The sequence below is a fragment of the Sarcophilus harrisii genome, chromosome 3 (genome assembly GCF_902635505.1).
Source record: "Sarcophilus harrisii chromosome 3, mSarHar1.11, whole genome shotgun sequence".
NCBI classification, from domain to species: domain Eukaryota; kingdom Metazoa; phylum Chordata; class Mammalia; order Dasyuromorphia; family Dasyuridae; genus Sarcophilus; species Sarcophilus harrisii.
The window spans coordinates 606,553,169-606,568,456 of record NC_045428.1 but is presented as its reverse complement, the minus strand read 5'-3'; the positions used below and the strand labels follow the sequence as shown (position 1 = coordinate 606,568,456).

General features: G+C 35.1%; 1 protein-coding gene across 1 annotated transcript in view; it reads right to left on the bottom strand.

Moving 5' to 3' along the window:
• LOC100916289 (zinc finger protein 2 homolog) overlaps positions 1–15,288 on the bottom strand; it is a 28,798-nt gene that overhangs the window by 5,876 nt on the left and 7,634 nt on the right. Inside the window, exons 3-4 of the mRNA XM_012547044.3 lie at positions 6,183–6,309; positions 4,334–4,429 (exon numbers count right to left, since the gene is read on the bottom strand). Of these exons, the coding sequence (XP_012402498.2) occupies positions 4,334–4,429; positions 6,183–6,309 (223 nt within the window). The remainder of the gene's footprint in view (positions 1–4,333; positions 4,430–6,182; positions 6,310–15,288) is intronic.

The window sequence follows — 15,288 nt, the reverse complement described above, 5'->3', positions numbered from 1 at the left end:
TAATAGTCATAGAGTTCTTAAGAGTTATAAAAAATCATCTTCCCATGGAGGGATATAAAAATTATAACTTCATTGAACCCTTTAATAATAGTAAATTAGTGTTTAATAAACACAAAGATTAAAGATTTGGGGGATTAAAAACTCACAATTTGAAAAAAAAAATCTACTGGAAAAACTGAAAAACAGTATAGCAGAAACTAGATACAAACCAAAATCTTGTATACAAAGATAAGGTCAAAACGGGTACATGATCTGAACATAAAAGGAAATACCATAAGCAAATTAAAAGAGCAATTAAGAGTTCACTTGTCAGATCTATGGAGAAGAATTTATAACCAAATGAGATAAAGAGAAGTATGAGATGTAAAACTGATGATATTGAGTAGATTAAACTTAAAAATTAGATTAAATGCAACCAAAATTAGAAGGAAAGCAGAAAGCTTTTTTACAAGTATCTCAAATATGTAGATAACTGAGTCAAATTTATACGAATTCATTTCCCTAATTGAAAAAGATCAAAAGATATGAACAAGCAATTTTCAGAAGAAATAAAAACTATGTATGGTCATATAAAAAAATGCTCTAAATCTATTCCATCAGAGAAATGCAAATTAAAACAACTCTGAGCTATTACTTCACACCTATTGGCTAATATGACAGGAAAAGGGGAATGATAATTGTTGGGGAGGATAGGGAAAATTGAGACACTATTGCACTGGGGGTGGAGTTGTGAACTGATCCATTCATTCTAGCAACCAATGTAACTATGCCCAAAGGACTATAAAATAGTGCATACCCTTTGATTCAACAATACCACCACTATATCTGTATCTCAAAGAGATTAAAAAAATAAAAAGGGGAAAGAACCTATTTGTACAAAAATATTTATAGTAGGTTTTTTTGTGGTAGCAAAGAATTGGAAATTGAGGAGCATCCACCTCCCAGGTGTTGGGAGGATCATTTATATATTTGTAATTTGCTTGGAACATGGAAGGCAATATTTGAATGTTAGTTACTGTAATTGTGATTTGGCTATTTCTTCACCAACTTTATTCTTCTTAAACTGCTTCTATTCATTTGTTTCCCCTTGAATTTGATGAATTTTCTGGGCAAAACCCTCTTTTTTATGTGACTCAGCTAAGAGTGAGGCTCATGATCTGTTGTGTCTTCCCAGACCATCTCAACATTTATAGCCTGGATAAACAGATGTACTATCTTTTACCTTCCTTTGATTCCCCAGGCTTATAGAAAACCTAGAGTACAGTAAGCATTTATCAATGGTTATTGACTGACCCTGAGCTCAGGGCTGAGATCAGGTCTAAACCACTAACTCACTCCCTGGATGCTGGTCTCTCTCCTGTTCAAATGCAAGTTTGGATGTCAGACCCACTTCTGTCTCTTCTTATACCTTATCAATGACAAGGAGTTACCTTTATCTAATTCCAACTCCAATGACATCTGACCAGACCAAACTTGATGATCACAAAGGCTTCTAGGCTTCCAAAGAGTCTCGATCTATGGGAGGCCTGGGAGTTTCTAGCTCTCAACCACCCAGGGAGATCATCTTCAAGAATATGGTCAACAATTTTTTTAAAAAACAAGTCAGAAAGATGAGGAGCAGGGCCTTAGGCTAATGCCTTGTACAGGTCTCAGCTTTGGATTACTACTTCCAGGAAGACAGTGGCTTCCACTGCTATCCACATGGTGCTCTATGGGGATAGAGAAAATCATGAAAATGAGCTAAGTGAGCCCACTACTAATTTAGGGAATATGAACTCAGTTGGGGCCTCAATTTAAGAATGATTTGAGAAGGAAAGAATTTGATATCTTCCTGACTGATTTTCTATCCCATTTACCACAGCAGTTTTTCAAGATTTTTTTTCATTTCTCTCTAACGCTCATTTAATTTGCTTCCCCCCAGTCACACGTCTGAACATTTGACCTAATCTTTTTCTAAAAGAAGACTGGACACTTATCAAGAGCTTTCTCATCTCCTCAGCTCACAAAAAAACTGATGCTTTCTTTTCTTCCTTTCTCTTGTCTTACATAGAGGTTGCCAATGGAAACCCCTTACATGCATAACTGATCCCAGCCCATCTCATCTCCTCCCAGGTTTTTTCTCTTGTGTCATCCTCATTTTTCTCTATTTTTCAATCTCTTCTTGTTTACTGGTTCCTTCCCTACTGCATTAAAAAAAATGTCTCCTCAGTCATGAAAAAAAGCCTCATGTGATCCACTCCTTCCTACTAGCTATAGCCTTCTGTCTTTCCTTCCATTCATTGCTAGATGCCTAGAAAGGGTCATCTACAAATGATGTTTCCAATTCCTTTCCTTTTCCTGTCTTCCAAACTCTGCACTTCAAGTTTCCACTTCATTGTTCATCTCGACCTGCTTTCAACAATCTCCTAATTGCTACATCTAATTTTTTTCCTTAATCTTCATCCTTTTTTACTTCTCTACTGCCTATGACACAGCTGATCACCCTCTTTTCCTTGATACTCTCTCCTCTCTAGATTTTGGTGACAATACTTTCTCCTGATTCTCCTAGGATATCCAAGACTAAATTTATTATATTTCTCCTAATCTTCATCTTTTTTTATTTTCCTATTACTATCCCAAGTACCATCCTCCTAATTGTCTGGCTTCATAACCTAGGTATCATCTACTTCTCATCATCTCTCACATTCTCACACTTCACACCCTCAAGTAAACCTTATTGAAAGTCCTATTGATGTTGCCTTTGTAACATCTCTCACATGCATACCCTTGTCTTCCAGCTTTCTTGGTTTCAATCATCTCACCCAATCACCTCTCACCTGAAATATTATTGCAAGAGTCTTTTGATTGGCTTCATTGTATCAGTTTTCTTCTCCATCCACTCAATCCTCCACTGAGCTGTCAAATTCATCTTCCTAAAATGAACTTCTCTTCCTATCACTAACTCATCTTGCTTTGTATCACTAGAATCAAGTACAATCAAGTACTTGGCTGTTAAAGCATAAAGTCATCTCCCCTTCTCCTACCTCCCCCTCCATATGTGTAGTAACCAGTGGTAAAGACTTTCTCTTTGCTCCTTGACTGGTACACTCCATCTTCCAATTCCATGTTTGCTCTGGCTGCCCCTCCTGCCCCTCATTCACACTGTCTTCCCTGAAGTCCCACTCAAAAGTTCTCATTCTACAATAAGTCTTCTCCAATAGCCTTACTGCCTCCCCTCTCTTGGTTAACTGCAATTTATCCTTGATGTGGTAGGTTTTTAAATAGTGATATACATGTTGTCTTCCTCCCTAGAGTGTGAAGTCCTTAAGAACAGAACTTAACCCCTGCCTTTCTCTACACATTAAGCACATTTCTGGTGCTTAACAAAGGGACTGGGATGTAATAGGTGTTTAATAAATGTTTGTTGATTTAAAGAAAATCTAAAGTAGACCAAGATGGCACTGGCCTTAAGACTGATGCTACAACCCATCCCAGTTCCTCTCTAAGGCCAAGCATCCATACTACATTTTGGTTCATTTGGCATTTTACATTTGGGATAAGGAAAATGACCAACACAATTGGCTGAAAGTTACTAACATGGAGCACTACTTAGTACTGTGGGCCTTCCTTCTCCAACAACATGAAAATATTTTAGTGTGTAAAAGAAGAAAAGGACTAAAAGAAATTATTTGAATCTGCTTCTTTCCTAATTGTGTCAAATAAGAAGTGATGGCATCCACTGAGTGATTTTATTTATATATTTCTACAATTTGTGTTAGTATTTCTCCACAGTAACACAGAATGTACAAATAAAAATTCATCTGAAAAAGGATGCCTTCCTATTTTTCTTATATTTATATTTAGCCTATCAACTTGAAGAGTAAATCTCAAACTAGTATTTAATCCCCTTGTGCAGATGAGAGGGACCTTACTTATACTTAAAAGGCGTTAAGCTAGATAAGCAAATTAAGAATTTCAATAAAAATTAAAAATCAAAACAATTTTTTTTAAAAAGACAATATAGGAAAGTGCTTATAGTGTACAGCCACCCTCTTTGGAGCCTTTCAAGAGAGTCTATGTTCAAAATTCCAAACAATGACTTTATAAGATTGCATGTTTATCATTAGAAGGGAATAAAACCCATAGAGTCTAACTATCTCATTTTACACTTGAGGAAACTGAGGTTCAGCAGTTCAATGACTTACCAGGATCACTTTCTTTAAAAGTATCAAAAAAGAAAAAGGGGTGGGGGACTCCAAGTCAGACTTCCAGTCTCCAAGACTAACACTCCCTTCATTACAAAACACAAATCCTTTGTAAACCTCCCTCAAATACTTGCTTTCATCTCACTCACCTGGACAAAAGTTCCTTGGGCATTTCCCCCTCAGAATCCATGGTGTTCCTGCTTTCTGAAAATAGGAGATCAAATCTTCTTTGCCAATTGGAAATCCTAGGCATGGGGAATACAGAGAGGATGAGAATGAAGAGAAATTCATAATTTGGTCCTCTTGAAGCAAAAGGATACGTAAGCAAAAACAATGAGATGATTCCAAGACTCTTCAAGAATGGTTTCCATGGTATTGATAGTTAGACTCTTTGGAGGGAAGATCATGGGATCAGGTAGAAAATCGGAAAATGTCATCTTTGTTCAATTCTTTGATAGAAAGATGGAAATATTCCACTCTTAGAAATTAGAAACAGCTGGAAGCATAGTGTTAAGAGACCTGGATCTGGAGGCAAGAAGGTTTGATTCCAAATTCAGCCTCAGACACTTAGTAGCTGGATGCTTCTGTGCAAATTACTTCACTTATGTTTACCTCCATTTCCCAACTATAAGCCAAGGACAATGATTATACCAAGCTTACAGAAATGTTGTAAGGCTCAAATAAGAAATATTGATAAATTACTTTGTACAGTGCCTGACATTTAGTTGGTATATACACATGCTTACTGCCTTTCCTTCTTTTTCCATCACATGTGCAAGATTTAGGGGGAACAATAAAAGAGAATAAAAATAAACTTGTTATATTACCGAGATGATTAAACTGATTGAGTATCATTATATTGATCCCATCTACAAATAATTAATTTTGTCCTTTAATTAATTGTCATGGTTCTTTCTTTGAACTTAATTCAGAATTCAGCTGGTATGTAATGATTTAATTTTTAAAATCCAGCTCTCCTACTAATCACTAATCCATTCGATTCAAGGAATTTAGCTGTCTTTGAAGGATGTGTGTGAACAGTTGGGTTTAATATCTTCAGAACACCGAGCTATCCTTCAAAAGAGAGCTGGTCTGTTGTCCAAAAAAGTTTGGTCTGTTATCTCTAAGACATCAAAGGTGTTCTAAAACACTAACCAATTCTTAGTCACAAGGAAGAAGGTTTTGTCGGTAGCCCCTCATTAGCAAACTTCCAAACAATCACATTGTTTCCTGTGCCTCCATTCTGTAACCAGTTATGTTGTTCTCAATCCCATGATGCCATCTCCCTGTTCTGGTCTTGAGTCTTCATTCTCTAAAACCTATAAAAGAGGAACTTTCTAACTACTTGGGATCTTTGGTCAAAGGTATTGCCATGCCATGGATCTTTTTATTGATAGGTAGGATGCCCCTGTTAATAAAGGTAATCTTGCTCAGAGAATTACCTCAAATTGCCTTACTGTTTAATTTCAAATACAACATTAGGCAGTATTAGGAAAAATGAAAATAAATTATAAAATTGAAACTTCTTAACAAGAAGACCTTTCTAAAGTCTAGACCCATCCCAAAGAGGAAGAGATTGCTTTGACAGATAGTGATTCCTTTACTGGCCATCTTCAAGGAAAACTGTATGAACAATTTTCAGAGATTTTGCAGACAAAATTCTGCTCCAATTAGAAGTTACACTAGACACAATCTTTAAACTTAGCTCTGAATCTCTAATCCTGGATTGACTTCTGACCTGAAGCTATCTAAAATAGATATCCTCTTCTATTTTAGATAGCAGAGGCAACTTCAGGAGCAACAAGGGAAATTGCCAGCTTCTCATCACACAATTCAAAGATCTATCCTAGGAAAGTCAGGCAGCCAGTGGGACCTATGGAGAGAGCAGCACTTTATTGTTCAAATAATTGATAAAGGCTCAAACCCTACCCACTAAGTAGAAAATGAAGACATTGCTTTGATGGCAGATTCAGAGTTATCAGAGGAAAGAGTCCTTACCCAGGCTGAGAAGATTCTGGACATTCTCCAGCATGACTTCCTTGTACAGCTCTTTCTGAGAATGGTCCAAGAGGCACCACTCCTCCTGGGTGAAGTCCACAGCCACATCTTTGAATGTCACTGATTCCTAAGTCACCAAAAATCACACAGTTTAGAACAGAAAGACAATTCAAAATTCATCTGACTCAATTCTCATCAATTTCAAGGAGGAAATTAAAACAGAAAAGGGATTCGCCCAAAATTCATAACCTTTAAGTGAACCAGAGCCAACACTTAAAACCATAGTTATTGAAAGCACAATGGAATGTTGAGAAAAGCATTTTCTATTTGAAGTAAAAATCATGACAGAAAAATAAAAGTTGGACAGATGTCTTAATATGAACTGCTTCTCCCTATGGAATGAGGGAGAAGGTATGTGTTCTCCCAGTGAGGAAAGAGAATCTGTAGAGGAGAAAGAAAGGTGACATGAAATTCCTCCTCATCAGAAGTGTTATAAGTGACAGATTAAGAAAATTCTATAAAGAGTTTGGTAGAAACTGACAAATACCATATATTTTGGAGAATGTGTTACTTGTGATCATGAAGAGAGAGCAAAGAAAGGATATTATCTAGTTAATTTCCTAAATAAAGTCTCAATAAGTTGAAAGCTAAAGAGGATTCTTAAGAGACAGTACTTACACTCTGAACTGAGTGATGTGGGAATGTTTCCAGTCAAGTAAAGAAGAGCTATCTATTGTTTTATTGAGGGCTTAAAGGAACATCTGGTATGATGTGTCGAAGCCAAAAAAGCTTCTATCTTTGTTTTAAGATTCCCTTCTCTTGTTGATGGCACCCATGACTTACTCTTCATTATTAGTTACACAAAAATGAGCAACCATGATAGGAATTAGCTCACTGTAGTTAGCCCAAGAAAGACAATGACAGAATACTTATGAGGAATAAATTATTTCAATAGACACCAAGAACTCCAGAACATAGGAAATCAAGAGTAAATGAAATGAGTTAAAAGGTAGATTTATGGCCACAAGGTCATCACATCTACAAATTCTTTGTTATTTGTGAGGGGTCATCAATTTTTCAGTATGCTACTTGGAGACCTTGTGATTAGCCATTGTACATGGTCTTTGATGCTCTTCCATTTCCTTTTCATCCATTTCTAGTAGAATGATATGATTCACTTTTTTCAAATGTTCTATTATTTTGGAGTATCTCAAACTTACAACTAGGGTATCATTCTTGACTCCTTTCCTATATCTCATCCCCCTTATCTAATAATTTTGTTATTTAGTTCTGTTAGTAATATTCTCTATCACATGGATAAAATTGTATTTTCATCTTTTCATTTCTTGGTTTTCTTCTTTAAGACATTTGATTAAAAGGATTCTGTCAAGATGACACAGTGGGCCAGAAAATTCCAAGTTTTTCAGATTTCTCCCACAAACGGACAAAACTGCACCTCAGGGCAAACATCGAGTGGCTAAAAACAAATGAGTTGAAACAGAACAGTGATCCCTCAAAACAAGCTGAGAAGATCCTTAAAAAGATATCAGGAAGATGTTAGGCCCCTCTGAAGTGTAAACACGTCCAAACTAGTTCCAGCAAGTGGCAAACCTTGGGACAAATTGGATTGGGAGGTAATCTCAGCCCTTGACAATTGGGAGTCTGAGTCTCGGAAGATTGAGGGAATCTGCTGATAAGAAGCAGCAGGTCCAGCTCTGCTGCTGAAATACTACCCTGGATGAAAAGGAGCCACCACATGCCCAGTAAGTGTAGAACAGTGGGGCAGGGATGCTATTGACTGGGGTACTTGCAGGAGGGTAGAGTTCTCAATTTTAGTGTCCAGGCCAGAGGGGAGAAATGAAGAAGGATTTGAGGCCAGAGGCAACCTCTTCTCCACCACCACTACAGGGCAACAGGTGATTACACTAACAAGCTCTCATCTCAATAAAAATAAACAGGAAAAGGAGAAAGAACCCAACCATAGAAAGTTACTACGGAAATAGGGAATACAGGATTCATCTTCAGAGGAGGTTATCTCCTACTCCAATGAGTAATCAAATGATTACCTGCACAAAAAGAATTCAGAAGAGACTTTAAAAATCAAAGGAGAGCGACTGAAGAAAACCTAAAAAAAATTTCAGAACAATCCAAGAAAAACAAGATTATGAAAAGAAAATCTGTCAAGAGTCTTAAGGAAGAAAATAACTCTTTGAAATTCAAAATGGGGCAAGGGGAAGTCAGTTAATTTATAATAGACTAAGAAATAATAAAACAAAAAAGAAAGAATGAAAAAATAGAAGAGAATGTGAAACATCTCATAAGAATAATAATAGACTTGGAAAACAGATAAAGAGAATTCCCAATCCCTATATTTTTGTCCGCCTGCATTTTGGATTTCCTTCACAGGCTAATTGTACACTATTTCAGAGTCCGATTCTTTTTGTACAGCAAAATAACGGTTTGGACATGTATACCTATTTTGTATTTAATTTATACTTTAACATATTTAACATGTATTGGTCAACCTGCCATCTAGGGGAGGGGGTGGGAGGAAAGGGGTGGGAAATTGGAACAAAAGGTTTGGCAATTGTCAGTGCTGTAAAATTATCCATGCATATAACTTGTAAATAAAAAGCTATTTAAAAAAAAGAAAGAAAGAAAGAAAACAGATCAAGAAAAGAAAACACAAGAATAATTGGGCTACCTAAAAGTTATAATTTTAAAAATAGTTATAATTTTAAAAATGTGAATACAATAATACAAGAAATAAATAAGAAAATTGTCCTGAAATGTTAGAAAAAGAGGGGAAAAAAGAAATAGAAAAAATCTGCCAATCACCACCTGAAAGAGATCCTACAAGGAAAAAAAAGGGAAAGAGTAAGCTAAGCAGAACGGAATACAAAAATTGTGAGGAAAAGGAGCAAGATAGGGGGAGGAACTCTAAGATGGGGGGGAGGGATACTAAAAGGGGAGGGCTGTGAGAAGCAAGTGGTGCTCACAAATTTAATACTTGGGAGGAGGCTATAGGGAGAGAGGAAAGAGAAAAGCATAATCTAGGGTTAATAAGATGGCAAGTAATACAGAATTAGTAATTTTAAGCATAAATGTGAATGGGGTAAGCACCCCCTTAAAGAAGAAGTGGTTAGCAGACTGGATTAAAAGCCAGAATCCTACAATATGTTGTTTACACCTGAAGCAGGGCGATACATACAGAATAAAGGTAAAAAATTGAAGCAGAATCTAATATGCTTCAGGGATAGCCATCCTCATCTGAGATCAAGCAAAAGCAAAAATTGATCTAATTAAAAGACATAAGGAAGGACACTATATCTTGCTAAAGGGTAGCATAGATAATGAAGCAATATCAATATTAAACATATATGTATCAAGTGGTATAGCATCTAAATTCTTAAAAGAGAAATTAAGAGGGCTGCAAGAAGAAATAGACAGCAAAACTATAATAGTGGGAAATCTCAACCTTGCACTACTCTCAGAATTAGATATATCAAACCACAAAATAAATAAGAAAGAAGTCAAAGAGGTAAATAGAATACTGGAAAAGTTAGATATGATAGATCTTTGGAGAAGACTAAATGGAGACAGAAAGGAATACACTTTCTTCTCAGCAGTTCATGGAACCTATACAAAAACTGACCATATGTTAGAACATAAAAACCTCAAATTCAAATGCAGTAAGGCAGAAATAGTAAATGCATCCTTTTCAGATCACGATGCAATGAAAATTACACTCAATAAAAGGCCAGGGGAAAATAGACCAAAAAAATAATTGGAAACTAAATAATCTCATACTAAAGAATGATTGGGTGAAACAGCAAATCATAGACACAATTAATAACTTCACCCAAGAAAATGACAATAATGAGACATCATACCAAAATGTGTGGGATGCAACTAAAATGGTAATAAGGGGAAATTTTATATCTCTAGAGGCCTACTTGCATAAAATAGAGAAAGAGAAGGTCAATGAATTGGGCTTGCAACTAAAAAATGCTAGAAAAGGAACAAATTAAAAAACCCCAGTCAAACCCCAAGTCATAAACTTGAAATTCTAAAAATAAAAGGAGAGATTAATAAAATGGAAAGTAAAAATACTATTGAATTAATTAATAAAACTAAGAGTTGGTTCTATGAAAAAACCACCAAAATAGATAAAACCTTAGTAAATCTGATTTTAAAAAGGAAAGAGGAAAATCAAATTGTTAGTTTTAAAAATGAAAAGAGAGAACTTGCCACTAATGAAGAGGAAATTAGAGCAATAATTAGGAGTTACTTTGCCCAACTTTATACTAATACATTTGATAATTTAAATGAAATGGAAGAATACCTTCAAAATTATAGCTTGCCCAGATTAACAGAGGAAGAAGTAAATTGGTTAAACAGTCCCATTTTAGAAAAAGAAATAGAACAAGCTGTTAATCAACTCCCTAAGAAAAAATCCCCAGGACCAGATGGATTTACATGTGAATTCTATCAAACATGTAAAGAACAATTAACTCCAATGCTACATAAATTATTTGAAAAAATAGAGATGGAAGAAGTCCTACCAAATTCCTTTTATGACACAGACATGGTACTGATACCTAAACAGAGGTAAAACCTGAAAACAGAGAAAGAAAATTATAGACCAATCTCCCTAATGAATATTGATGCTAAAATCTTAAATAAAATATTAGGAAAAAGATTACAGAAAATCATCCCCAAGATAATACACTATGACCAAGTAGGATTTATACCAGGAATGCAGGGCTGGGTCAACATTAGGAAAACTATTAGCATAATTGACTATATCAATAACCAAATTAACAAAAACATATGATCACCTCAATAGATGCAGAAAAAGCATTTGATAAAATCCAACATCCATTCCTAATAACAACACTTGAGAGTATAGGAATTAATTGACTTTTCCTTAAAATAGTCAGGAGCATATATTTAAAACTGTCAGTAAGCATCATATGTAATGGGGGTAAACTGGAACCATTCCCAATAATATCAGGAATGAAACAAGGTTGCCCACTATCATCATTATTATTCAATATTGTATTAGAAATACTAGCCTTGGCAATAAGAATTGAGAAAGAGATGAAAGGAATTAGAATAGGTAATGAGGAAACCAAATTATCACTCATTGCAGATGATATGATGGCATACTTAGAGAACCCCCGAGATTCTACTAAAAGGCTATTAGAAATAATTCATAACCTTGGCAAAGTTGCAGGATACAAAATAAATCCACATAAATCATCAGCATTTTTTACACCAACAAAATCCAACAGCAAGAGTCACAAAGAGAAATTCCATTCAAAATAACTGTCGATAGCATAAAATATTTGGGAATCCATCTACCAAAGGAAAGTCAGGAATTATATGAGCAAAATTACAAAACACTTTCCACACAAATAAAATCAGATTTAAATAATGTGAAAAATATTAAGTGCTCTTGAATAGGCCGAGCGAATATAATAAAGATTACAATACTTGCTAAACTAATCTATTTATTTAGTGCTATACCAATCAGACTCCCAAGAAACTATTTTAATGACCTAGAAAAAATAACAACAAAATTCATATGGAAGAACCAAAGTCAAGAATTTCAAGGGAATTAATGGGGAAAAAAAATCAAATGAAGGTGGCCTAGCTATACCTGATCTAAAACTATATTATAAAGCAGCAGTCACCAAAACCATTTGGCATTGGCTAAGAAATAGATTAGTTGATCAGTGGAATTGGCTAGGTTCATAGGACAAAATAGTCAATAACTAGAGCAATCTAGTGTTTGATAAACACAAAGATCCCAACTTTTGGGATAAGAATTCATTATTTGACAAAAACTGCTGGGAAAACTGGAAATTAGTATGGCAGAAATTAGGCATGGACCCACACTTAACACCGTATACCAAGATAAGATCAAAATGGGTCCATGATTTAGGCATAAAGACCGAGATTATAAATAAATTAGAGGAACATAGGATAATCTACCTCTCAGACTTGTGGAGAAGGAAGGAATTTGTGACCAAAGAAGAACTAGAGATCTATTTTGTGATAAAGAAATAGAAAATTTTGATTATATCAAATTAAAAAGCCTTTGTACAAACAAAACTAATGCAAACAAGATTAGAAGGGAAGCAACAAACTAGGAAAACATTTTCACAGTTAAAGGTTCTGATGAAGGCCTCATTTCCAAAATATATAGAGAATTGACTCTAATTTATAAGAAATCAAGCCATTCTCCAATTGGTAAATGGTCAAAGGATATGAACAGACAATTTTCAGATGATGAAATTGAAACTATTTCTACTCATATGAAAGAGTGTTCCAAATCACTATTGATCAGAGAAACGCAAATTAAGACAACTCTGAGATATCATTACACACCTGTCAGATTGGCTAAGATGACAGGAAAAAATAATGATGAATGTTGAAGGGGATACAGGAAAATTGGGACACTGGTGCATTGTTGGTGGAGTTGTGAACGAATCCAACCATTCTGGAGAATATTCTGGAATTATGCCCAAAAAGTTATCAAACTGTGCATACCCTTTGATCCAACAGTGCTACTACTGGGCTTATATCCCAAAGATATACTAAAGAAGGAAAAGGGACTTGTATGTGCCAAAATATTTGTGGCAGCCCTTTTTGTAGTAGCTAGAAACTGGAAAATAAATAGATGCCCATCAACTGGAGAATGGTTGGGCAAATTGTAGTATATGAACGTTATGAAGTATTATTGTTCTATAAGAAATGACCAGCAGGATGAATACAGAGAGGCTTGGAGAGACTTACATGAACTGAAGCTAAGTGAGCAGAACCAGGAGATCATTATACACTTCAACAACCAATACTGTATGAAGATGTATTCTGATGAAAATGGATTTCTTCAACAAAGAGATCTAATTCAATTCCAATTGATCAATGATGGACAGAATCAGTTACTGGGATTTGAGGAACACTGGGAAATGAGTGTGAACTGTTTACATTTTTGTTTTTCTTCCCAGGTTATTTTTACCTTCTGAATCCAATTCTTCTTGTGCAACAAGAGAACTGTATGGTCCTGCATACATATATTGTATCTAGGATAGACTATAACATATTTAACATGTATAAGATTGCCTGCTATCTATAGGGGAGGGGGTAGAGGGAGGAAAGGGAAAAGTTGGAACAGAAGTGAGTGCAAGGGATAATGTTATAAAAAATTACCCATGCATATGTTATGTCAATAAAAAGTTATAATTTAAAAAAAAAGAAATAAGAGGGAATATATGTAGATTAACAGGAATGGGATTAAGAGAGAGGGAAAGGATGGGAGAGAGGATACTGGAAGGATCCATGGGGTGGGTAATAGCAAAGCAAGCTACCTGGAAAAAGTAAAATAGGAGAGATAGCACAGACAGGAAGCAAGAGATATGTATAGACATAATAACAATGATTAGGAGTAGACTTTATTAGGGAAAGAAAAGTAAAAGTAGGAGTAGTAATTAGTGGTCTCAGATAAAGTCAAAGTTAAAAAATTTTCATAAAAAGAGAAAAATCTACATCATGTCAGTTATCTTAATATTTTTAGATGTATGTGTATTTTAGAGGTGTGTGTATGTATGTATTTGTGTGTGTACTTAAATATCTCCATGCTTAATTGTAGTCTTCTTGGGAGATGTAAGGGGACTGGGAGGGAAAAAGAGTGAAATAAAAAGTGCACAGCAAAGAACAAAAGAAAATCTACAATGATGTGCAAAAATGTTTGTGGCAGCCCTTTTTATAATGACTAAAAACTGGAAATTGAAAGGATGCCCATCAATTGGAGAATGGCTAAATAAATTGTGGTATTTGAATGTTATGGAATATCATTGTTCTGTAAGAAATGACCAGTAGGATGATTTCAGAAAGGCCTGGAGAGACTTACATGAACTGATGCTAAGTGAAATGAGCAGGACCAGGAGATCATTATATACTTCAACAACAATACTATATGATGATCAATTCTGATGGACGTGGCTCTCTTCAACAGTGAGATGAACCAAATCAGTTCCATTTGTTCAGTAATGAAGAGAACCAGCTACACCCAGTGAAAGAACTCTGGGAAATGAGTGTGAACCACAACATAGCATTTCCATCCCTCTGTTTTTGTCCACTTGCATTTTTGATTTCTTTCTCAGGTTTGTTTTACCTCATTTCTAAGTCCAATTTTTCTTGTACAGCAAAATAACTGTATGGATATGTATACATATATTGCATTTAACATATACTTTTACATATATTTAACATGTATTGGTCTACCTGCCATCTACAGGAGGGGCTGGGGGGAAGGAGGGGAAAAGTTGAAACAGAAGGTTTTGCAAGGGTCAATGCTGAAAAATTACCCATGCATATATCTTGTAAATAAAAAGCTATTAAAAAAGAAAAGAAAAGAAAATCTACAAAGAAGCAAAAAAAAAAAAAGATGGACAGTTCTGAATACAATGTCTTCCATTATGATATATACTTTCTTAAAATGCAAATTTATTGTTGCACATTTTGAATCCTCTCATCTTCTGCTATGCACATGATAATGTTTTTTTTCTTTCTGTCTTTTTTTCTTTTTTTCTATTTTCTATTTAAGTTTTAAATAAATACATTTTTTAATCTGACTGTACTGTAATTACAATCCTTATTTTACCTTTAACTTCCTTTCTTTACTATCACTAAATTTCTGAAAAATCAAAGACGTTATTGGCTTTTCCCTTACTTTTTGAGATTCTCGAGAATTTACAAACTTTTCCTTTTCTTTAGGTTTCTTCATGTTTATGTTTTCTTTTCCCCCCATAAAAGAATAAAATCTTTGAGGACAGGAATCATCTTTTTTTCTTTTGTATTTGAATCCCCAAGCCTTAGTACCATACTTGGCATGTAAAAGATGATTAATAAATGTTTATTGACTATCCACAAGCCCACAATCACCTCATCACCTACTTTTGGAGTTTTCTTACACCTTACTTCCATTTACTCTTTCATCCAGTAACATTGGGATTCTTAATATGCCAGGAAGAAGATTCTCCATCTCTGAGCTCTGGGCATTTTCTCTGGCTTTCCAAATTGGCTGGAATTCTCTGCC